The 22,709-nt window shown below is 30.2% G+C and overlaps 3 protein-coding genes and 1 pseudogene across 8 annotated transcripts; 3 read left to right on the forward strand and 1 right to left on the reverse strand.

The window, feature by feature from the left end:
- The first annotated feature begins 5,167 nt into the window (after positions 1–5,167).
- Positions 5,168–10,421, forward strand: LOC137831492 (uncharacterized protein At5g43822). 5 transcript variants are annotated; one of them, XM_090303523.1, is made up of 8 exons: positions 5,206–5,383; positions 5,779–5,866; positions 6,387–6,529; positions 6,624–6,742; positions 7,380–7,559; positions 7,984–8,040; positions 8,792–8,856; positions 10,071–10,421. In XM_090303523.1, the coding sequence occupies exons 3-8, from the start codon at positions 6,398–6,400 to the stop codon at positions 10,112–10,114; spliced, it is 597 nt and encodes a 198-aa protein (XP_090159649.1). In that variant the 5' UTR covers positions 5,206–5,383; positions 5,779–5,866; positions 6,387–6,397; the 3' UTR covers positions 10,115–10,421. The 5 variants fall into 5 exon arrangements, with proteins under 5 accessions (XP_090159650.1, XP_068495284.2, XP_068495287.2 ...); XM_068639183.2 differs by lacking the exon at positions 5,779–5,866 and having other exon boundaries at positions 5,186–5,383; positions 6,305–6,529; XM_068639186.2 differs by lacking the exon at positions 5,779–5,866 and having other exon boundaries at positions 5,193–5,383.
- Positions 10,422–12,102: 1,681 nt separating this feature from the next.
- Positions 12,103–14,149, forward strand: LOC137831491 (uncharacterized). The gene is made up of 4 exons (XM_068639180.2): positions 12,103–12,285; positions 12,719–12,841; positions 13,248–13,440; positions 13,566–14,149. Exons 2-4 carry the CDS (start codon positions 12,806–12,808, stop codon positions 14,105–14,107), a joined length of 771 nt encoding a protein of 256 aa, XP_068495281.2. The 5' UTR covers positions 12,103–12,285; positions 12,719–12,805; the 3' UTR covers positions 14,108–14,149.
- Positions 14,150–15,896: 1,747 nt separating this feature from the next.
- On the forward strand, positions 15,897–17,911 carry LOC137831494 (uncharacterized). Its single transcript, XM_068639187.2, has 4 exons — positions 15,897–16,088; positions 16,450–16,523; positions 16,890–17,076; positions 17,239–17,911. Exons 2-4 carry the CDS (start codon positions 16,491–16,493, stop codon positions 17,796–17,798), a joined length of 780 nt encoding a protein of 259 aa, XP_068495288.2. The 5' UTR covers positions 15,897–16,088; positions 16,450–16,490; the 3' UTR covers positions 17,799–17,911.
- Positions 17,912–20,115: 2,204 nt separating this feature from the next.
- On the reverse strand, positions 20,116–22,145 carry LOC137831495 (putative N-acetyltransferase HLS1; annotated as a pseudogene). The gene is made up of 2 exons (XR_016521871.1): positions 21,629–22,145; positions 20,116–21,426 (listed from the first exon to the last, which is right to left on the reverse strand). The product of XR_016521871.1 is annotated as a putative N-acetyltransferase HLS1 (transcript).
- Positions 22,146–22,709: the final 564 nt, after the last annotated feature.

Consider the following 22,709-nt stretch of genomic DNA (forward strand, 5'->3'; position numbering starts at 1 on the left):
CAGAAGTCGTCCCAGTTAGGCACGACTTCTGTCATGTCATTACTAAAGTCGTGCCAACTTGACACGACTTCTGTCCCGTCATACTGAAGTTGTGCCAACTTGGCACGACTTCTGCCACGTCATAATTGTCCGCTCACAGACAAGTTTAATAATAAAATTCAATTCAAGTTTGATTATTAATTTCCTCATTTTCTTTATCTATGTATTTATTACTTCATAACACTCATAGAACATTCATTTTCTTTATCTATGTATTTATTCATTCAATTCAAACATGATCCATACACAATTATCCAATTTTTTTGTTCCTTAAAACTAACACTCTTAGAAAATTATGTATCAAATTAATTTTTAACATTACATAACTTACTACCCAATATATAAACAATAAAATTAAAAAAATAATAATAATGACGTGACAGAAGTCGTGTCAAGTTGGCACGACTTCAGTATGACAGGGCAGAAGTCGTGTCAAGTAGGCACGACTTCAATAAGACAGGGCAGAAATCGTGCCAAGTTGGCACGACTTCAGTATGACAGGGCAGACTTTAGTATGACATGGCAGAAGTCGTGCCTAATTGGGACGACTTCTGCATATGAAGTCGTATCGAATTGGCACGACTTGCCTAAATTTGTAATTTTTTTTAAACGGACCCATTTTGGTAAAAAAAAATAAAAAAAATAACCCCATCATAGTCAAAAAAAACCGCAAAAGTGAAACTTATATGGTAGGAAAGTTGGAAAGGTTTAATGATAAAAATCAAAATGAAGATTTTGTGATTGGAAAAATAAAATAAGCAAATTTATAGAAGTTGGGTGTATAAATTCAAACACACACCAAAGTTGGTTATAAATTTAAAAAACAATTTTATATATTAAAGTGAAGTTTTCATATGATTTGAAAATTAAAGATTGAAATAAAATTTTAGTCTCAATTTCAATCTTCTTATTTTAAAATTGAGATTTTGGTTGTTCAATTTTTTGTAAAGAGAGTTTAGTTCAACGATTGAAATTAAAATTGACTCATCTGTGATATAGTGTGATTGGTGTTATTCATTATATTTAATTTGTTGTCACAAAAATCAAAAGAAAAATTATGCTAGCAAGTGAAAGTTAACGTTAAAATAGTTATATGAAAGTAAACAAATAATCTTTCTATAGACTCAATTATATTAGAATGTCATATATAGAAATCACCATTAAAAATATTGAAAAACTAAATGCCTGTATTTCGGAAGTAGATCCAAAATTGTAGCTTAAAAAAATAGGAGAATTTTGATTTTATTTTTCAAGTATTTCTATTTTTTTTATTTATTTCTGTATCTCATTTATCTACACCAAACAAGCCAAAAAAACTAGTCTCAATTATTATCCACCTTTGTCGTCTATACTCTTTTTTGTTTCTTTCTTATCGCGCTGCCATTTTTCCATCATGCTTCGTTTCTATTATATCCTTATCCTTTTTATCCCCCCTTTTATGTTTTTCTTTTTCTTTTTCTTTTTTTCTTTTGTATTGAACATTCATCATTTCACTTTTTATCTTACTCTTTTTCTTCATCACATCCTCTTATCTTTCTTTTTCTCCTTATTACAAACACCAATTTGTTGTTTTTATTTCATCATCCTTCTCACAACTTTGACAAAAATAGAAATCATTCAACATGATTAATCCATTTGTCAAAGGAAAATAAATAGATAGAAAAGATAAATGAAATAGGTAAAAAATTCATATTACAATTGCTAGAAATTCATATGATTATGTGATGCGTTATGGATTATAAGGATCAATATGTATATAAATGTTTATTCATTAGATTAAAACTCTTTTGACAAAAATTGGTGTAGAACTAAGTAGTTTAGGATCTTTGATGAGTAAAAATTCAACTGAGTTTTTAAATTCTGAGCAAGTTCAATTATTTAATCATTAAACATAAATACATAAAATAAAAAAAAACAACCGATTCAATTAGAATAACATAAGTCTATTTTAACTATTTTTAAAAAGGTTGATAACTCCATATATGGACGTGCCTTACATAATTTATGTAAAATACTTGTCTAAAACTCAAGATAGCATCAATAATCTTTCATAATATATAGGTAGATGTAAACCTAACTTTATGAACTAATTTTGTAAGGTTCAATTAGACTTAAAGTTCACTTCTAATTCTTTTCTCGATTCTTTTACCATTGGGGGGATATTTTTTTCCTTTTTTACCAAAATGGAATCCGTTTAAAAAAAAATACAAAAATGGGGCAAGTTGTGCCAACTTGGCACGACTTCATATGTGGAAGTTGTGCCAAATTGGCACGACTTTGACACGTCAACTTGAAGTTGTGTCAATTTGGCACGACTTTGTCCATGTCATATTTTTTTTTAATTTTTTTAAAATAAATATATATTATAATTATTTAATTAGAATTATAATTATAAGTTATGTAATATTTGAAATTAAATTGATAAATAAATTTTTTACGAATGAATAAATACATAGGTAAAGAAAATTAATAATCAAACTTGGAATTGAATTTTATTATTAAACCTGTCTGTGCGGACAATTACTTTTATTGTGGCATTCAGTTCTATAATGTGAACATCTTTTTAGCTTATTTGGAATTGAATCATCCACAAAATAATTCTCAAAAACACCCTTGAAAAATTATGTATCAAATTAATTTTAAATATTACATAACTCACTACTTAATATACAAAAATGACGTGGACAAAGTCATGCCAAATTGGCACGACTTCAGGTTGACGTGGCAGATTCAGGTTGACGTGTCAAAGTCGTGTCAATTTGGCACGACTTCGGCATATGAAGTCATGCCAAGTTGATACGACTTGCCCCGTTTTTGTAATTTTTTTGAAATGGACCCCATTTTAGAAAAAAAAGCCCCACTGGGGAAAAAAAACCTATTTTCTCATATTGCATGAACAAGATAAAAACAAAGAAGTAAGAGTACAAAAGCAAGAAAGAAGTGAAAATAAAATACAAAAGAAAAAGAAGGTCAGAAAGTGCAACAAAGCTCTTCAAAAGAATAGTTTTGATACCATAACAGAGGCAATCACATAATAAAACGATTAATTCCATGAAACAACCCTGTCATGAAGACAACAACAAAAACAAAAGAACAAGAAGTAAAGAACCATGATCAGTTAAGGAAGAAAGAGGTAGAAGAATCAAGAATATGAGTCATAGAAAAGAAAGAAAAAATTTCATTAAGCATTTGCAAGTATACATTGGGGTGATAAAAAAAAGTGTTAATGTCAAAGAGATAATCTGAAGTGATATAAAATACAGTCAAATTCTATCTGCACCTCCATACTTTTTTTTAATTCCAACAATATGTTTTTGAATATGGTGAAGAGTCTGGTGCTTTCTTTTTCATTTTCAAGTGGTGGTGTTGGCAGTGAAAGTTGGTAGTTAAGATAAGTTTTGTGGTGTTTTTACTGGTGATGACTCTATTTTCATTCGCTTATTGTACGATCCATAAGCCACAAAATCCAATTTTTTTTTATCTTCACATTATAGAAAAAACTTTTGGTTTCGAGAGTTCACAATTTGCTTCAGGTTGTAATAACAGTCAATTTCATGGAATCGTTGCAAGTGCAATAATAATAATTATTTTTTTTTATAGAATTTTTGTGATTTTGCCCGAGGAAAAAAATTCTAACTACAAGAGACTCAAGCCCTCAGGTAAATGTAGATTTATCTTATGCAGTAAATTAAAACATGTCAAATAATGAAATTACTCTATAAAATATTGCGATTAGAGAAAAATGTAAGTGTTGCCTAAAATACATACAACATTGGGCCAGAAAATAAAAGGGCTCAGAACAGAAAAAACAGTCCAAAAGCAAAAAAACATAAAAATAATCTCATATTTTATCATGGACTCTTTCTTCCTACACCTCTATACCTTCTTCTGCCACCCCATACTAAATGTAAAAATACCGTTTTCTCCTTTTTTGTGCCACCTCCATACATAATCTGGAAGCCGTTATTGAATCCGGAAGTGCTATTGAGATTTATAAAATCCAGAACTCTTTTTTACATTTGAAATAAGCCTATGTCCCGGAAGCTAATTTTATGTATAGAAAAGACTTCCGGATTATGTAATCCGGAAGCTAATCACAAAAGGCTTCCGGATTACATAATCCAGAAGCTAATTCTGGATCTAGAAAAAGACTTTCAGATTATGTAATCCGGAATATTAACAAAGGGTATTTTTAGAATATAAAAAATATATGGGGGTGACACAAGAAGGTATGGAGGTGCAGGAAGAAGCAGCCTTTATCATGTTCATGGTTATCTCCACCATATCCATTCAGTCACCGTAATAAGATGGTTGTTTCTCCCTGCACCTTCATAGTTTCTCCAAGCACCCCCATATGTTATTCAAAAAAAATGTTTTGTCCTTAAAAAATAAATTTGGACTCTATAATTTGAAAATGTTATTTTTTCTATTTACACCTCCCAAATTTTACAATTCAATATATATATATATATATATATATATATATATAAAATCATTATAGATTGTAGAATTTGAAAATAATTTTTAAATTGTAGAATCTAAAATGTAATTATAAAATGTATTTCGGACAATGTAAAAGATATATCTTAATCTATAATTACCTTCTGGATTTGAACAATCCAAAATATATAGCAAGGATGTTACAAATATTATAATATGGTATACATAGAAAAAAAAATTACTCATGGTTGAAATTAAAAAAAAATAATAATAGTAAAAAATATTAAAAAAATTAAAAAATAAAATAAAATAATAAAATAATATATATATATATATATATATATATTTCAATGAAAATTGAAATCAAGAGTAAAGAGAGAATTATTGGAAATAAAATCTTAATTAAAAAAACTATATTTTAGAAAATATAATTCATTACGAAAGTAATTAAAAATATTTTTATTACTTATAAGTTCTGTTTGCGAAATTATATAATGGATATTGAGTAATCTTTAATCATTGGATGAGATCTTTAAATATTCTCTTATAGCAATTTAGTCTAACATTTGCGTATGTAACAAAATTATTTTATAAATAATAATAAAAATTTATAATTAATAAACCGAATTCATTTATAATTTTTTATTTATTCAATTTTCTTTTTGCGATTTTCAGTTTTTAAATTTGATTTTCTGGGTTTAAATAAGGTGAGAATTTAGTTTTTTCATGCGAACAAACGACACCGTTTTTTTCTCTCAGGTTGGAGAATTCTTACCCTTTCAGTTCGTTCAATCAAAGAAACCCACAGTAGCATTAGCACCTGCTCCTTCATACATACTCCGTGTTGCGCACTGTTTTGATTCTGTTCCAAGGCGCACTCTTTTGATTTTGATTCTCTTCCAAGGTACTCTAATTGCTTTCCGCTATTTGATATTCTTTTAATTAATTCCTGTTACTGTTCTTTTTCATCTCTGTTTCTCTGCATTTATTCGAACACCGAAGTTTTCACAGATATTCAAATTGTTTTTCCCTTTTTCTGAGTGATTTTTCTGAACCCTAATTGTGTAAAGTTTTCTTTTTTTAATATTGAATGCATTTTGATTTTCGAATTTTATTCTTGGGTATAAAGATTTCAGAAATGGGAACTTTTCTTGAACGTCGAAGAATTCTTGCTAATGTCGTTTTCTTTATTCTTTTGTTTGAATTTTGAAAAAAATTATTTCTGTTTCTGCTCTTGATTTTATTTTTCAAATAATTTTGATTTTTTTATACATAATTCTGATTCTTTATTAATTGCAGGCTTGTCACTAGTTCTTTCTTGTAATTGTTAGTTTTTTTCTCCACCATCGAAGTTATGGCGATTCATGGAACTATCTTATCCTTCAATGTAAATTGTCAATTTTCTTTTAATTCAAAAACTAACTTATTTATTATTTTACAGAATTGATAAAACGCCTCGTTTAGTATTTGCAAATTTTCATATAGAGCATTTATGTGTTGATCAATGTCATATTAGATAAGAATTCTGAATTACTTCAACTACTTGACACAGAACTTCGGAAAGCAAATTTTCATATAGAGCATTTGTTTGTTATGTTTGCTTAGATTGATTTCTAACTCGGTTAGAAACTGATATATGATATTTCTATGCGCTTATATTTTCTTCTACATTCTTGTAAATAAGATATACCATGGATTCCATGAATTCAGCCTACAGAAATCGACTTTATGGATTGGTAAAGAGTGAGGATGAAGTTATACTTTTCCTCTGTATGTTTTTAGTAGATTGTAACATAGTGCATTGATTTTATTTTTTTTAATGTAGGAACTTTCTTCTACTACCAAGGAGTTCAAAACGAGATTAACTGACAATTATTTTTTTTCTGCCTCATGACTGGTCGGTTCAGCATTGACAATAATGGAATCGATAGTGAAAAAATTTCAGTCAAAATTTAGAAAAGTTAGGGAAGAGATAAATCGATGGGACGAACTTCAATCTTGCTTAATTTCACAGTTTAGGAACGCTTCTCATATTGTTGATAGGTTTCAGGTTATTTGAATTTCCTTATACTTTTACTGTATACTTTTATTTTTTTTCTACCCTATTTATTACTGATTTGACCTTGATATTGCCAATGTTGTAGTTGCTTCAAAATACCAACAATCATGGTGTTCTAAATTGTGTCAGTGGCATGAGAGATGCTCTTTTGGAGAAGCAGATTGAATCGCTCAGCAACATTTTGGTTTCCATGAGAAAGACTTTGTAAGTTTCTATTGTTATCTAGTGATATGTAAAACTGATGGGTATTTTAATTTAATTTTATGGCTAATGCAATCATGTTTTCAGTTTGGAATTGTTCCCTATTTTTTTTTTATTTTTTTGAATGGCATAAGTAGCAAACGGTTGTTTAAGAGTGTTTAGGATAAGTTTTTCCTTAAACATTTATAAGAGGAAAACTTAAAAGTAAAAATGAAACAAAATTTCCGGATGGCCAAAATCTTATGCAGATAAGTTTAAAAAAAAACTTTTAGCATATGGAATATTTCATTTTACTAGCAGCTGTTGATATGGATTGATTATATCACTGTATCAAGTTTAGCCTGAGAATGCTGTGTAATGTATAAATACAAGTTACATATGATATCTTTTATATGAATGAACCATAGAGATTAGATTAATGCATAATGGTTTTTTTTTATGATGTTGATGAAATGGTAATTGTCTTGGTTTTATTAGTTTTTACTTACTGTGGTTTTATCCTTCTTTCGGTCTTTAGGTGTACTTAATGAAAATAAGAAATTATGAAGTGTTTTTGGTTCAGCTTTTATGATCAAGGTTATGAACATTGATGTAGGGGATGGTTTGTTTGTTTTGGTGACTAATTTCTTTAAATTTTCAGGGAAGAGTTTCATTGTATTGCCTTATCTCTTGACAAAATTCACCGAGACAGTAGACAACTAGTGAATGGCGGTTCTTCTCACCTGAACAGGAAACAATTGCAGCAGCAAGTTGGCATGAAACCTAGTCTTATTTATTGCCTTGATAGCCTGATGTTTATACATGAGATATATAACTCTGAGTAAGGAACAACTTTTTCTTAATGTATATTATTGTGCTTCTTGATTAACCAGAAATGCAATTACTCTGCTTCCTTCACTTAATGTTTGTTCTGCATCTACTATGGATACTGTATATGAACATATGGCTTATTTCTGACCAATTAAACTAAGTCTCGTTGCTGGGCAAGAAGTTCTTGAAAACTAAAAAATGTAACAGCTCTTCTGTTTTCCTTTCCTTTTAGTCAAGATTGTTAATCATTAATCTTTATTATTTGTTGGGTGAAACGACTTCTAAACTCTCAATGTTATTGATGATGGAATGCAACTTTTTCCTTTTAAAAGCTTTTCTGTAGAAGTGTTTTTTTCCCCTTTGTTTCTACTTCGGATAACACCATGTTGATCTGGTAAAAAAATATTTACTATTTTTTTTTTCTTTTGTATTAGGTATTTATTAAAATCATCAGTGATCTCCGCACTATCAGAAATTGCGTTGAAATCAAGGTATGAATACCAATGGTACTGTTTAGATATTCAAATGTCATAATTGTGTATGTGTATGACAGTGTGTCCATGGCCACACATGCGTTTGTGTATATTTTGTTGTTTTGATCATGTGTGTGTGACTGTCGGAAAGTAAATGAGATGGTGTTGTGAGCCTGGAACATTTAGAAGCAACCTCGAGCATGTAAAAGAATTTTGTTATCCCATTCAAATCAGGTGGTCTTTTTTTCAGTCAAACTTTAAACAAAATCAGTCGCAACGACTTAGTTAACTTAATATACCCAGAAGTAAAACATTCTCAAAGGCTTCATTATTACTCCTCCAAGAAAAAGATGAGTCGTCAGTGAAATGAAGATGTGAAACCTCAACTTCCTTTAAACCAACTTTGATGCCTTTAATGAGCTCTCTACTAATGTTACAGAATACAAAAGTAAAAACCATTCCCAATACCTAAATTCTTATTTTTTAATTTCCCTAAGCCAAGATATACTTTTGTTGTTATTCATAGTCATAAAAAGTGTAGTAGGAAATCTACCTTCTACATTTAACATCAAAATCTTTCTATCAAGGAAAGCAAAGGCAACGATGCAAACTAGTGATATGTTTCTGCTCTTGCATCCAATTCTATGTACATTGAGATAGCTACATTAATCATGTACTTTATTCATGAAAAAACTTGCCTTCATTTTCCAATGCCTGTACTTATGTTGTCTAATGTTTTATTTTGTACTTTGCATTTACTGCATTGCAGTGCCAGTGACCTTGGTGCACTTCAGCAACTATTGGTTGATCAACCCAATATCCAAACTGAGGAAGGTATGCTAGAATCATCTGTGAGGTAGTAAAAGTGATGTTTTGGTCATTAACGATAAAAAATGTATATGCATGTCAACACCATTAATTTCATGTAATGTAATGCTTATGATAATCATTAGGAATGCTTCATTTTGAATTAGACCTCCGTATGCTTCTGGGACCTCCTATATGATCTTTAGATCAGTGTTGGAGCATTGCTATTGATTTTGAATTTCACATTTACTCTGTTGTTAATGAATAGAATATACTATTATACTGTCTTTACTTAAGAAATCTGGATTGCTTTATGTAGACATTATAAGATGTCAAATTTGATTCAATTGTTTTAAAGTAAATTGGGGTTCGTTAAATTTCTGAGACTTGGGTAACCTAACTTGGCCTGCAAGTATAATTGTTGTGTGGAACAAAGCTGTTGATTACATGAAAGCTCTAAAAGAACTTGTCTCTTTAAACAAAGTTGTTTATCTTTTCTCTCACCCCCCTCCCCCTTTCCTTTACCACTTGAGAGGACAACAATGGGTTTGGTTTGAAATAGTTTATACTACGGAGATTTTACATGGTTTTGTTTAAAGAATCTATAAACTAAAACTCTACAAGCCTGGTGGTACCCCTTATTTTTAGGAAAACTAAATATGTTAAACTAAGAGATGGATATTTTATTAATTTGTTTAGATGATCTAGTTTCTGGGGTGTTTATAGCACATTCTTTTGGGGTGGGGGTGTGTGAGGAAAGGGGAAGCAAGAAAATATATAGATACTCTAGTAACACAAAACAATTTAAATTTTAAGATACATTGTCTTTGGTGTTCTATAATGATAGGACAACAAGATAACTAAGGTGTATGTAAGAAGAATCTGGGTTATTCCTTATCTGAAAGTAATCGCTTGAGATACTGATATCTATTTGAGAGAGAGTGACTGGATACTGTCAAATTACCTAGAGTTGGTTTCTTGTTATTTTTTTAAGCATTTTCTGCGTTGTTTTAGAAACACAAGACCTGATATCACCTTGATGCAGGCCTGAGTTTTTCCTAATGATATATTACTTGGGAGTTGTGCACTTTTTATTCATTTTATTCTCGGCTAACTATCATTTAATCTGTATGTGGCAAACACATGATATGATGATAGTATGAAAAAGTTTTTACATTAATCATTGCCGAGTGACACACATATACTAATGTCATTTCTTGCTGTTTGACTTTTGGCCGCAGTTCAATATGTATTTGATATGATATTTGCCGAAGAACTGAGTTGATGATCCTCTCTAGTATGGATGTTGACTAGGAACAGGGTTATGCCTGAGCTTTTTATATTTTATCTTTATTTAATTTTTTGTTGACAGTATACTATCATTTTTGGACTTCCAAATTGCTTAATTGATTAGGATTTTAAATTTTGGAAACTAATATAACATCAGGATTTGGGTTAAATATTGTTTCCAAATATAAGGAAGCAAAAGAAGACAGTCTTTTGGGGGATTAAAAGAAAGTATTTGTATATTTAGATTGACTAAAAATATAGCTAATCCTTGAAATTTTTATATTTGATTAAGGTTTCTTTAAGATTATCACCTCCCGATTTTGTGGTCCCTACACGGGTGTTAATTATAATTTGTAAACAAGTAAAACAAATATTACTAGAGTAGTCACATATGATAAATTAGTTCTATGGAGGACTATCTGGTTGAAACAACAAACAGTTATTATTGTCCAGATACTGCAAAGCAATAATTGAGATATACACCTGATCTACTAAAGCTGATAAATACACTTACTGCTGTGATAAGGACAATATGATAAGGCTGGTGAGGAGCAGTGAAAAATGTAGCAGAAAAAACTGGATGTCCATCATGTGTCTTGCAATCTTCCCACATCTTTATCTGTAACATTTGATTTTAAGTGACAAAAAAAATTGAGACATCTATAATAAATTAAACAAATAAAAATGCAGCACAACATAAGCATGCATGAGAATGTTACTGATAGGAACTTGGTTATTATGGGATGCCCAAGTCCCACATTGAGTAGCATGGGATGTTCGGCAGAGTATTTAAATGTTTGGTTCTTCATCTCTGACAGCTACCTTTGAGAGTGGGTTCCACAAATGTTGGGTACTTATCAATTACTCAGAATTATAAAGAGAACAGTATGTAGTTTTCTGTTGGTATTTTTTCGGAGTTTCTAAAATATATTTCGGATGATATAATTAAAAGATATTTCTTGATTTAAAATTACCTTCTTAATTATACAATCAAAATACATATTATAATACATATTATAATAAAATGGGTTACAAATCTTATAATCTAATATACAACAATAAAAAATGAAAAAATAAACAAATAAAGAATTCTAATATATATTCATAAAGGTATGATTGAAATTAAAAAAAAATATATATAGAAATGTGAAAAGAAGGTATAGAAGTGTAATTTGCCTTATCGTCATCTTCAGTATCCAATAATAGAGCCCTTCACGTACCGACTTATATATCCATGTTCACAGTTTCTTTCTGGTCAATTAAAAATTTACTTAATATTATTTTATTCTATAAATCATTTTATAAAGTTATCGTTTTCTTTAAAAATTGACATAAAGATATAATTCATTACAAAAGTGATTAAAAATCTTTTTATTATTTATAACTTCTGTTTGCGAAATTATATATATATATATATATATATATATATATATATATGTGTGTGTGTGTGTGTGTGTTAAAACCTAATTCTTTAACTGAAGGCTTTATATTATATGCCTTTTATATTTTACTTTAATTGTTTTATCTAGATGTGTATGTTTTTTGTCCATTTTTTTATATTATTAGATGAGTTTCTCCCTAACCACTTTGGGGAAAGAAAAATAAGAAGAAAAAAATTTACTTCTTCATAAACTAAAAAATAAAAAAGTTAAATAAATAATATGAAATAAATTCTATATATGAACTTATACATTAAACCAATTTTAACTTGAAAAAAATTAATTTCATTTATTTTTTATTTTTTCTTCTATAAAGAGCTTAAACAGAAACTTGTTAAAAAGGAGTCTCTTTAAATATTTTCTTATAGCAATTTAGTCTAACATTTGCGTATGTAACAAAATTATTTTATAAATAATAATAAAAATTTCTAATTAGTAAACCGAATTCATTTATAATTTTTTATTTGTTCAATTTTCTTTTTACGATTTTCAGTTTTTAAATTAGATTTTCTGGGTTTAAATAAGATGAGAATTTAGTTTTTTCAGACAAACAGACGACACCGTTTTCCTTTTTTTCTCTGAGATAGGAGAATTCTTACCCTTTCAGTTCGTTCAATCAAAGAAGACTACAGTAGCATTGACACCTGCTCTTTTATATATACTCCGCGTTGCGCACTGTTTTGATTCGCTTCCAAGACGCACGTTTTGATTTTGATTCTCTTCTAAGGTACTCTCTGATTGCCTTCAGCTATTTGATATTCTTTTAGTTAATTCCAGTTACTGTTCTTTCTCATCTCTGTTTCTCTGCGTTTCTTCCAACACCGAAGTTTTCCACAGATACCCAAATGCTTTTCCCTTCTTCTGATTGATTTTTCTGAACCCCAATTGTGTAAAGTTTTCTTTTTCTAATATTGAATACACTCTTATTTTCGAATTTTATTCTTGGGTATAAAGATCTCAGAAATGGGAACTTTTCTTGAACTTGAGAAAGAATTCTTGCTAATGTCGTTTTCTTCATTCTTTTGTTTAAATTTTGAAAGAATTTACTCTGTTTATGTTCTTGATTTTATTTTTCAAATAATTTGATTTTATTTTTTATATATAATTCTGATTCTTTCTTAAGTGGAGGTTTGTCACTACTTCTTTCTTGTAATTTTCAGGATAAGCATTCTCTTGTTAGGTTCTTTCTCCGCGATTGAAGTCATTTCTCTAGTTCCGAGTGGTATAAGCATCTTGAAGATTGAACTATGGCGCTTCAGGGAACCACCTTATCCTCCTTCAATGTAAATTGTCAATTTTCTTTTAATCCAAAAGCTAACTTAATTATTATTTTACAGAATTGATAAGACGCCTTCTTTAGTTCTTGGTACATTTTCAAACAAGAGTATGATCAATGTCATATTAGATAAGAATTCCGAAATTGAATCTCGATTTACTTTAACTACTTGACACAGAACTCCGGAAAACAAAATTAGGCTTTGTCATTGTATTGATTTTTGACTCTCTTAGAAGATGATATATGATATTTGTATATGCGTTTATATTTTCCTCTGCATTCTTGTAAATAAGATTTACCATGAATTCAGCTGACAGAAATCAGCTTTATGATGGATGAGGAGTGAGGATGAAGTCATACTTTTTCCCTAAATAATTCTGTAGTTTTTACACAGTGCATTGATTTTATCTTAGGGAGTTTCTTCTACTATCAAGGAGGAGTTAAATGTCTTGCCACATTCATTCATCAATAGCTTTCAGAAACTGCATCATGTTTCTTTTCCTTTCTGTACTCCAAACAAGTTAGTTTGGAGCAGAAGTTTTGGAAGAGGAAATCAAATATGTCTTTTTCATGGTCCATTTCTCAACTTGCAAATGGGAAGATTCAGTAAGTAATTTCTCTTTTAGATTTTGCTTTAGTCCAATCTTTTTGCATCTATGCTCCAATTTTTCAATACATATTTTGCTGAATTTAACCTTTCCATGTCTAAAAATGCCTTTGATTTCTATCAGTGGGCACACTGGGAGTGAAAAGTGAAGACTCAGATGGCACATTGAATAGCGAGAGCATTGTATTGGATGAAGAGACTTTGGAGGAAGAGCTACAGAATGCCATAGCGGAAGAGGATTATGCTGAAGCAGCAGTAATAAGGGATACTCTGAAAAAACTTCAGAAAGATAGCAAGACAGCAGTATTTGGAACAAACAGCCGGTTTTATGAGTCATTCAGGAACGGTGACCTTGCAGTCATGCAAACCTTGTGGGCGAAAAGGGATGAGACATGCTGTGTCCATCCTGGTTTGAAGGGAATAATTGGTTATGATGATATCATTGAGAGCTGGAATTTTGTATGGGCTAACTACGAGTTTCCACTAGAAATTAGGCTAGAAGACATTAAAGTTCATGCTAGTGGGAATACAGGATTTGTTACTTGCATGGAATTTGTCAAGACGAAGGGAGGCAGATGGGGAGGACAATTTGTAACAAATGTGTTTGAGAAGATTGATGGACAGTGGTTTATCTGTATCCATCATGCTTCCCCAGTAGACCTATAAACACATCAAAGTTTGCAATATAAATAGGAAGTTCATCCTGAATTGCTCTTCTCCTATTCTTCTCTCTTTCTATGTTTGTATCCGCTTTCGTTATGTTTGGTGCTGAATCTTAATTTGTCTCCAAAGATTCGCAAGTTTAACATTACAACTGCACACCAAATAATATATAGAAGCTCGGTTGAGGATTAGAAAATAAAATCAATTTCTTTATGTAAAAGTTTAGGTTCTATTAATTCCTCAAAAATCTAACTTTTTAATTATGCAGAAGTTAATTTAGAGTCTAAAAAATAACAGGTTGTTGGTGAGATATGTGTTAACCCAATAACAATTTAATACACATAAATAATATTCTATTGTTTTCTATCTCATGACTCTTTGTATACTCTAACATAGAAGAAAGCATATAGTATAGGTAATACTAATACTTTTATCAGATGTTTGAAGTCAAAATACAGAAATGGAAGGAGAGTATAAACATTCATTTAACATCTTTTTTATAGTCACTTATTAAGTTTTTGAAAATTATTCCCCAACCAAATGTAATAGTGTGAATAAGAAAGCAAAGTCCATCCATATAAAAAAATCATTAATTAAGCATTTTTGTATGAAAGCCTATATTGATACAATTTCTAAAACATACCAACCTGAACTCATACACAAAACACATCATGTATCTATCATGGTTTTAAATTAAACTCTACAACTGTAATTAAACTGCAGTGTACAAGGTTTTTTGACTTTGTGGTTGCAACCATCAACTCTATTTATCTCTTATTTTTTACAATGCTCTTGACAAAATTACAGACACTTTAGAATTATTGGAAATAAAATCTTAATTAAAGAAAAAGTATAATTTAGAAAGATATAATTTATCTATTTTTTTTTCTTTTATACAAATTTTAATGTTAGGCATCAACTTCACATTTCAGTTATACTAATACCTCAATTAACAACAATCATATGTCATTACATGAAAAAAAAATATTATTAAAAGAAAGAAAAAATAAAGAAAATACAAAAATATGGGAACTAGATTAAAACTCAAATATTAACAAAAGTGATACATATATAGACTATACCTATTCATAAAAAAGTTTAAACTTTAAAGAAAATACAAAAATATGGGATACATATAGATTATACCTATTCATAAAGAATTCTAAGCTTTTAACTCTTTAATTTTTTTAATATATATATATATATATATATTAATAATTTGATATTTAAAAAATACAAATACACATACATCTACAACTCATTTAAATAAATATAAATATATATGATAATACATATCTATACCTGTATATAAATTATAAGTGAGATTTTCATTATAACCCTTTTTGGTATACATAATTTTTTTCCTATTTTTTCTTTATATCAATATTTCATTTTATTATTTTATTTTGGTTATTTTGTTATTTTATAATTACTTAAATTTAAAACTAAAAAAATTAATATTAAATTTTAAAAAAAACTGTTTATGTAATTAATTACTAATTTTATTTTTAGTTACATATTTAGTTTTAGTATTTAATTTTTAATTGTTTTTTAGTTTTTAAAATATAATAAAGATTTAAGTAAAACTCCATAAATATCTCATTAATATAATTTATTTTTTTATAAAATTAGTAAATTTAAAATTTAGTTTTATTAATATTAGTAGTTTTTTTTTTTTTTTTTTTTTAAATAATTTAATTTTTTTTCTTTGAAGCGCAAATACATAGACACTCTTGTGTCTGTGATGTTGCCGCCAGTCCGCTAGTAATTAATAAACTGAATTCATTTATAATTTTTTATTTGTTCAATTTTCTTTTTACGATTGCCAGTTTTTAAATTTGATATTAAACAAACGACACCGTTTTCCTTCTTCTCTCAGATAGGAGAATTCTAACCCTTTTAGTTCGTTCAATCAAAGATTTAGTTCCTTTATATATACTCCGTGTTGCAGTTGCGCACTGTTTTGATTTTGATTTCTTCCAAGGTACTCTATTTGCTTGCCGCTATTTGATATTCTTTTACTTAATTCCAGTTATTTTTCTTTTTCATCTCTGTTTCTCTGCGTTTCTTCGAACACCGAAGTTGCACAGATACCCAAATTGTTTTCCCTTCTTCTGTGTGATTTTTCTGAACCCCTATTGTCTAAAGTTTTCTTTTTTTAATATTGAATACATTTTGATTTTCGAATTTTATTCTTGGATATAAAGATCTCAGAAATGGGAACTTTTCTTGAACTTGAAAGAATTCTTTATTCTTTTGTTTGAATTTTGAAAGAATTTATTTCTATTTATGTTCTTGATTTTATTTTTCAAATTGTCACTAGTTTTTTTTGTTGTAATTTTCAGGATAAGCATTTTCTGGTTAGTTTTATCTTGAAGCTTGAACTATGGCGATTCACGGAACCAGCTTATCCTTCAATGTAAATGGCTAAATTTCTTTTAATCCAAAAGTAATTTATTTATTATTGTACAGAATTGATAAGGCGCATCTTTACTTCTTGGCAAATTTTCATATAAGAACATTTGTGGGTTGATAATGTCATATTAGATAAGAATTCTGATATTGAATATTGATTTATTTTGACTACTTGACACGAACTCCGGAAAACAAAATTAGGCTTTGTCACGCATGATATTTGATTGTGCTTATATTTTCCTCTGCATTATTGTAAATAAGATATACTTGACTTTATGGATTGGTGAGGGTGAGGATGAAGTTATACTTTTCCATTCTGTATTTTTCTAGTAGATTGCAACACACATTTATTTTATCTTTTTTAATGTAGGGACTTTCTTATTCTATCAAGGAGTTAAACGTGTTGCCACACTCATTCATCAGTAGCTTTCAGAGGCATCATGTTTCTTTCCCTCTATGTATTCCAAACAAGTTAGTTTGGAACAAAAATTTTGGAAGAGGAGACCCAATATGTCTTTTTCATGGTCCATTTCTCAAATTGCAAGTGGGAAGATTCAGTGAGTACCTTCATTTAAAACCTTATAATTCACATTGGAACTTGTCCTTTTCGAAAATATGTTGAGTAAGGCTAGTGCTTTAGTCCAATCCTTTTGCATTTATGCCCCAATTTTTTCAGTACATATTTTGCTAAATTTAAAATTGCCTTTGGTTTCTATGAGTGGGAATACTGAGAGTCAAAACTGAAGATTCAGATGGCACATTTGATACTGAGAGCATTGTATTGGATGAAGAGACGTTGGAGAAAGAGCTACAGAATGCCATAGCTGAAGAGAATTATGCTGAAGCAGAAATGATAAGAGATACTCTGAAAAACCTTCAGAAAGATAGCAAGACAGCAATAGTTGAAGCGAACAGTCGGTTCTATGAGGCATTCAAGACTGGTGACCTTACACTCATGCAAACCTTATGGGTGAAAAAGGATGAGGCATGCTGTGCTCGTTCTGATTTAAAGGAGATAACTGGTTATGATGATATCATCGAGAGCTGGAATTCTATATGGGCTAACTACGAGTTTCCCCTAGAAATTAGGGTAGAAGACATTGAGGTTCATGTTAGAGGGAATTTAGGATCGGTTAATTGCATGGAATTTGTCAAGACAAATGGAGGTAGATGGGGAGTACAAGTTGTAACAAACGTGTTTAAGAAAATTGATGGACAGTGGTTTATTTGTATCCATCATGCTTTCCCAGTAGATCTATCAACCCATCCAACAACATAGATAGGAAGTTCATCCTGAGTTGCTCTTCTCCATTCTTCTCTATTTCTATGTTTGTATCCATTTTTGTTATGTTTGGTGCTGAATCTTAATTGGTCTTTCTATGTTTTTATTCATTTTTGTTATGTTTGGTGCTGAATCTTAATTCGTCTCCAAAGATTCCGCAAGTTTGACATTACAACTTGACTGCACAACAAAAAAATATGTAGAAGCTGTGTTGAGGATTAGAAAATAAAATCAATTTCTTTATGTTAGAAGTTTTGTTTCTATTAATTCCTCAAAAATGTAACTTTTTAATATAGAAGCTGTGTTGAAGATTAGAAAATAAAATCAATTTCTTTATGTAGAAGTTTTGTTTCTATTAATTCCTCAAAAATTTAACTTTTTAATTATGCAGAAGTTAATTTAGAATTAAAAAATAATAGGTTGTTGAAAGGATGGTGTTGGTGAGAAATGTGTTAAAACAATTAATCAGACAAATTTAATTGTTCAAATGTTGTTGTTGTGTTAAACAAAAACTATTGGGTTATTTTGGGGTTTGAGGAATGCATAAAACAACAACCCTAATAGCAATGAGAAAGATCAGAGAAAAGAGAGAATAAAAAAAGCGAAAGTGAGAATGAATTGTATTCTGTAAAAGTGTAAAACTGATTCAGTGTCAAATAGAAAAATACAGGAGTGTATATATAGAACAGTAGTACCTAAATAGTTGGCTAAGAAATAGAAAAATAATATGGGCCCAATGGAGGCCCAAAAGCTTTAACATCTCCATAATTGCATTTCATAATTTACGATTTAAAATACATTGTATAATATGAAAATGCATTTATGATGATACAATTTAAAATACATTTCCATATTATAAAATCTAAAATATATTTTTAAATATGAAAACATTTTTTAGATTGGTAAACTACAAAACACAATTTTAGATTATAAAGTACAATTCAAAATGCTTTCAAATTACACACAATACAAAACTCAAGAACAATTAAGTATTTTCCAACATACTGTACAGGAGGAAACCATCGGGTGGAGGAAGAAAGAGCCTTCCAAATTATGGACCAATGTAAAAAAGTTTGGACCCTAAAAAGTTGTAGGAAAGGTTCCATGAACCTAATGTAAATAAGGCTGAAATAAATAAATAAAAGAGAAAAAAATAATATACAATAATACTTCAATCAGGGCTCATCATTTATGAGTAATTAATACTACACATTAAATTGTAACCATACTCTTTTTCTCTCATCACATCCCTTAAAAGTTAAAACGAATATGTAGGACATTTCTTCCTGTACCTCCATAAATATTTTGATTCCAAAACTACCCTTGTCAAAAGGTATATGATCTGTAATTTTATTTTTAAATTATAAAATCTGTAACTTTATGAATTCTATAATTTAAAATACAAAATTGCATTTTGAATTCTAGAATTCGAAATGCATTTTCAAATTGTATTTCGAATTTTAGAGTTTAAAATTTTAAGATCCAGAAAAAGTAGAAGAGAGTAGTCAATAATAAAAAAAAAGAATAAAATTATCATTTCACAAAGCCATGAAATGTCTTTGAACATAAGCAGGAACCAAAGTGAATGACATAAAATTGTTTGCGAAAACTAAAAACAGCAAACAAAGGTAGCTTCATCCACTTGGCGACAAGCAACTCCAAAACATGTGACCAAAATTTTGATCTGTGTAACCCTTTTGGATTTTGGCTTTCTATGGAGATAACTAATCAAAGTGGTCCTGAGAGACACCTTCAAGTTCAATGTTTCTTCAATTTCTTCACTTTCAGACCCTTCTTTTTCAGGTCAGATATATCAATCTATATCTAAGGTATCTATAGGTTTATTTCCAAGGACTTTCGGCACCCTGGTTTTGTAGACAAAGGAAGGACAATGCATGGCCCTTGGTTTAGAAAATTTAGTGTGAAATGAAGGAAACCTTTCTTTGCTCACAACCAAAGGGGTCTCTATATCTTTATTTTATCAAATGTGGATAGAAGAAGTTTAAGAAAAATAAAGGAACACCACTAGTGACGCAATATTATAAGTTCAGTTTTAGTTTCACTTTCATAAAACTAGTTAGATTTTCAATAATTTTCGGTTTCTTTCCCCCTTTATCTTGGAACAGAGTTGTCTAACTCTGACTTAGAATAATCGTTACTTTCATGATCACACTATATATAAAATGGCTTGAAAGTAAATTTTTTTTCTTTTCAGTGATGACATTCATGTTACGGAGATCATATCCAAATGCGATGCGACAAAGTGAGTGAGGAGGGTCCAGCTAAAATTTTTACCTGAGGTGAAGGAACAAAGTTTGGACCACCGTGGTAACTGAGTAGTCAGAGTCATTAAGCACAAGATGGGAATTGCTAAGAAGGACACCAAAGTGTGGCACCAAAATTATGGATATCTTTTGAGATTTTGTGTCACCGATGTGAAAGGAACGAGAGAAAACCCCCCAGCAAGAGAGATGGATGAACTTATCACACAATACATGAGGTGGGTTTTGGTTCTTAGAGAAAGCTAAGGAAAGAAAAGAAACTAAATTAAGGTGAAGATATTTTCAAAGCTTTTTCTTGTCTCCCCTTTTATTACTTTTTTTAATATATGTATTTTTGAGACCATGCATTAAACCTCTCTTGGGTCTACAAAAAGAGCTCTTGTTGGTGGCGTTTTGGTTAATTCATGGAACTTGTTATTTGCCCTTCATTTTTCAATGACTTTATGCACCACAAGTCCTCTGGACAAGAGAGCAATTTCCAATGTGGAATATGATGGTTCAGCTCATCTCTTCCTCCAACTTCACTCACAATGATCTTGCAATTATCATCCTTGGATTCAGCAGCCATGTTGTGTACAAATTGGCACAAGGCTCTCACTAGCTTCCCTGAGAATGGACCTTCATGGTGCACCCCATACATGAAATAGAACCCAAATGGGTTGAAGAAATCAGGTATGGTTGGCAATTTCAAACATGGGAACACTTTATCAATCAACCACCAACTCTTGGTGCATAGCAAGCAAGAAAAAGGTGCTTTTCCAAGCCTTAGCTTGAATATCTCCCCACTGTTCCATACACTCAGCATAGCCCAACTGTTAGGGACTTGTCCATCTGACCCAAAATCCCCCCAAGCAATATCAACCTTGAAATAGGCCACTCATGTCCCCAAACTTAGCTTGTTCCTAAGTATGTTGCCTATGTCATTAGGAAAAAACTCTGTGGACCCCATGAATCTTCTATAGAGGTACTCAGCTTGGTCAACCTTCAACCTTGCTATCTCAATGTTGGATGATACTTGAAAGCAATGATGGTTCACCGGGTTCACAAGAACAGTTGGAGTCCTAAACTTGGTGTAGCCAAACTTGTCCATAAAGAGACTAACCGAGGCTTGGTTGTCTTTTTCTGTTGCCATATATGCATAGTCCACATCCTTGGAAGTGAACCATTCTTCTAGCCTTCTCACAAGGCTTGAGCCAATCCCTTTTCTTCGGTGATGGGGTGATACCCTTAGGCCAAGGACATGTCCTACCTTTGCCAAAATTGTTTGGAGGATGACCTTGAACCGCCACCAGCTTTATAGACCCTTGAATCACACCAACCAGTTCATTCTTCAACTCTACCACCTACCACCAAATTGAACAGTTAGTGGTGAACATGATGATCAAACAAGAAGAATAAGAATAAGGAGAAGAACAAGAACATGAGAAAGACATAAAAGGTTAAATTGTGGCACGTACATAATGATGATAATATAATAAGAAGAAGAAAAAGAAAGTTTTGAAGCCATGAAGTTGGTTCTTTATAGTGGTTGGCATAATCATTTACCAGCATCATGTACATTGGACTGTTCCGAATCCTACAAATGGGGTCACCCATAGTGTCTATGAAGAGGAACACTCTCTGATGGCCCTACCTCACATCTTCTCTCAAGATCTTCCACTTGAGCCCTATCATATTGCCCCTCATAACTTCTGATTCTGAACTTGTTGAATTTCATATCCAAAAGAAAGAGATTTCAAGGATGATGAACTTAGAAGGAGTTTGATGTGTGATGATTTGAGCGAAACATAAGTAAAAGGAAGCTCAAAGCTTGAGAAGGTACACAAGATATAAATAGCAAGACAGTGCAACCAACGAGAATTAATACAACAGTTGTTTGATAGACTTCATTATGATAATGAATTATACGCAGGAGATGGAAAGAAAAACAAAATACAAAAAAAGGTGGTCGAAAGAGAGAGAAAGAAAAAGGAAGAATGAAGTAGAAAGAGAGAGATTAAAACTATGAAGAATGTTCTTTATCAGATTCATGAATAACCTAGGCTTCAATAATAATTGTAGACAAAAGTTTATATTAATAATGGAATGTGTTTTCTAGTTTTTTGTGTCCATTCCTCCTATTTATATATAGGTTAAGGTAATGTTATTTTATATGTATAAATATTTAATTATAAGTTTACCCTTCATTTTATTTTTAGTGACTTATATACTATTTCTTACTTAGATTAAATGCTGATAAAAAAAATCTCTTAGATTAAAATTCCACGTAATAAAACGAAATAAAGATTACAACCTGAACTCCACGTTACTTTTTCTTTTTTCACGCATAATTATGAGTCCAAATTCATCAAGTATGCAAGGTACTATGGTCCAGATTTTGATTGGCACTGTTATTTCCCTAGCAAAGCAAGGTCCTAAACTGAGTTGAACTGACATAACCTTATGCCTTTTATATTTAAGAGACAGATTTAAATAAAATAAATATTCTTAATCATATCAAACACAATTTCAGAAAATTGTATTTACTTGGATTTATAAAATAATTGGTTTATGATATGTACTGTAAATTTATGTTTTTTTATAACAATGGTAATAATTTATTGCAAATAATGTAATAATTTTATGT

Source organism: Phaseolus vulgaris, chromosome 6 (assembly GCF_051622355.1).
Source record: "Phaseolus vulgaris cultivar YP4 chromosome 6, ASM5162235v1, whole genome shotgun sequence".
Classification (NCBI taxonomy): domain Eukaryota; kingdom Viridiplantae; phylum Streptophyta; class Magnoliopsida; order Fabales; family Fabaceae; genus Phaseolus; species Phaseolus vulgaris.

What these genes read in the sequence shown, in the direction of transcription:
- LOC137831492 (XM_068639186.2), top strand. Translation starts at nt 5,206, where the DNA reads ATGCGAACAAACGACACCGTTTTTTTCTCTCAGGTTGGAGAATTCTTA. An exon ending in ATATTGTTGATAGGTTTCAG is followed by an intron (nt 6,530 to 6,623) that starts GTTATTTGAATT and finishes CCAATGTTGTAG; the next exon opens with TTGCTTCAAAATACCAACAA. An exon ending in GTTTCCATGAGAAAGACTTT is followed by an intron (nt 6,743 to 7,379) that starts GTAAGTTTCTAT and finishes TTAAATTTTCAG; the next exon opens with GGAAGAGTTTCATTGTATTG.
- LOC137831491 (XM_068639180.2), top strand. Translation starts at nt 12,806, where the DNA reads ATGGCGCTTCAGGGAACCACCTTATCCTCCTTCAAT. An exon ending in CCACCTTATCCTCCTTCAAT is followed by an intron (nt 12,842 to 13,247) that starts GTAAATTGTCAA and finishes ATTTTATCTTAG; the next exon opens with GGAGTTTCTTCTACTATCAA. An exon ending in CTTGCAAATGGGAAGATTCA is followed by an intron (nt 13,441 to 13,565) that starts GTAAGTAATTTC and finishes GATTTCTATCAG; the next exon opens with TGGGCACACTGGGAGTGAAA.
- LOC137831494 (XM_068639187.2), top strand. Translation starts at nt 16,491, where the DNA reads ATGGCGATTCACGGAACCAGCTTATCCTTCAAT. An exon ending in GAACCAGCTTATCCTTCAAT is followed by an intron (nt 16,524 to 16,889) that starts GTAAATGGCTAA and finishes TTTTTAATGTAG; the next exon opens with GGACTTTCTTATTCTATCAA. An exon ending in ATTGCAAGTGGGAAGATTCA is followed by an intron (nt 17,077 to 17,238) that starts GTGAGTACCTTC and finishes GGTTTCTATGAG; the next exon opens with TGGGAATACTGAGAGTCAAA.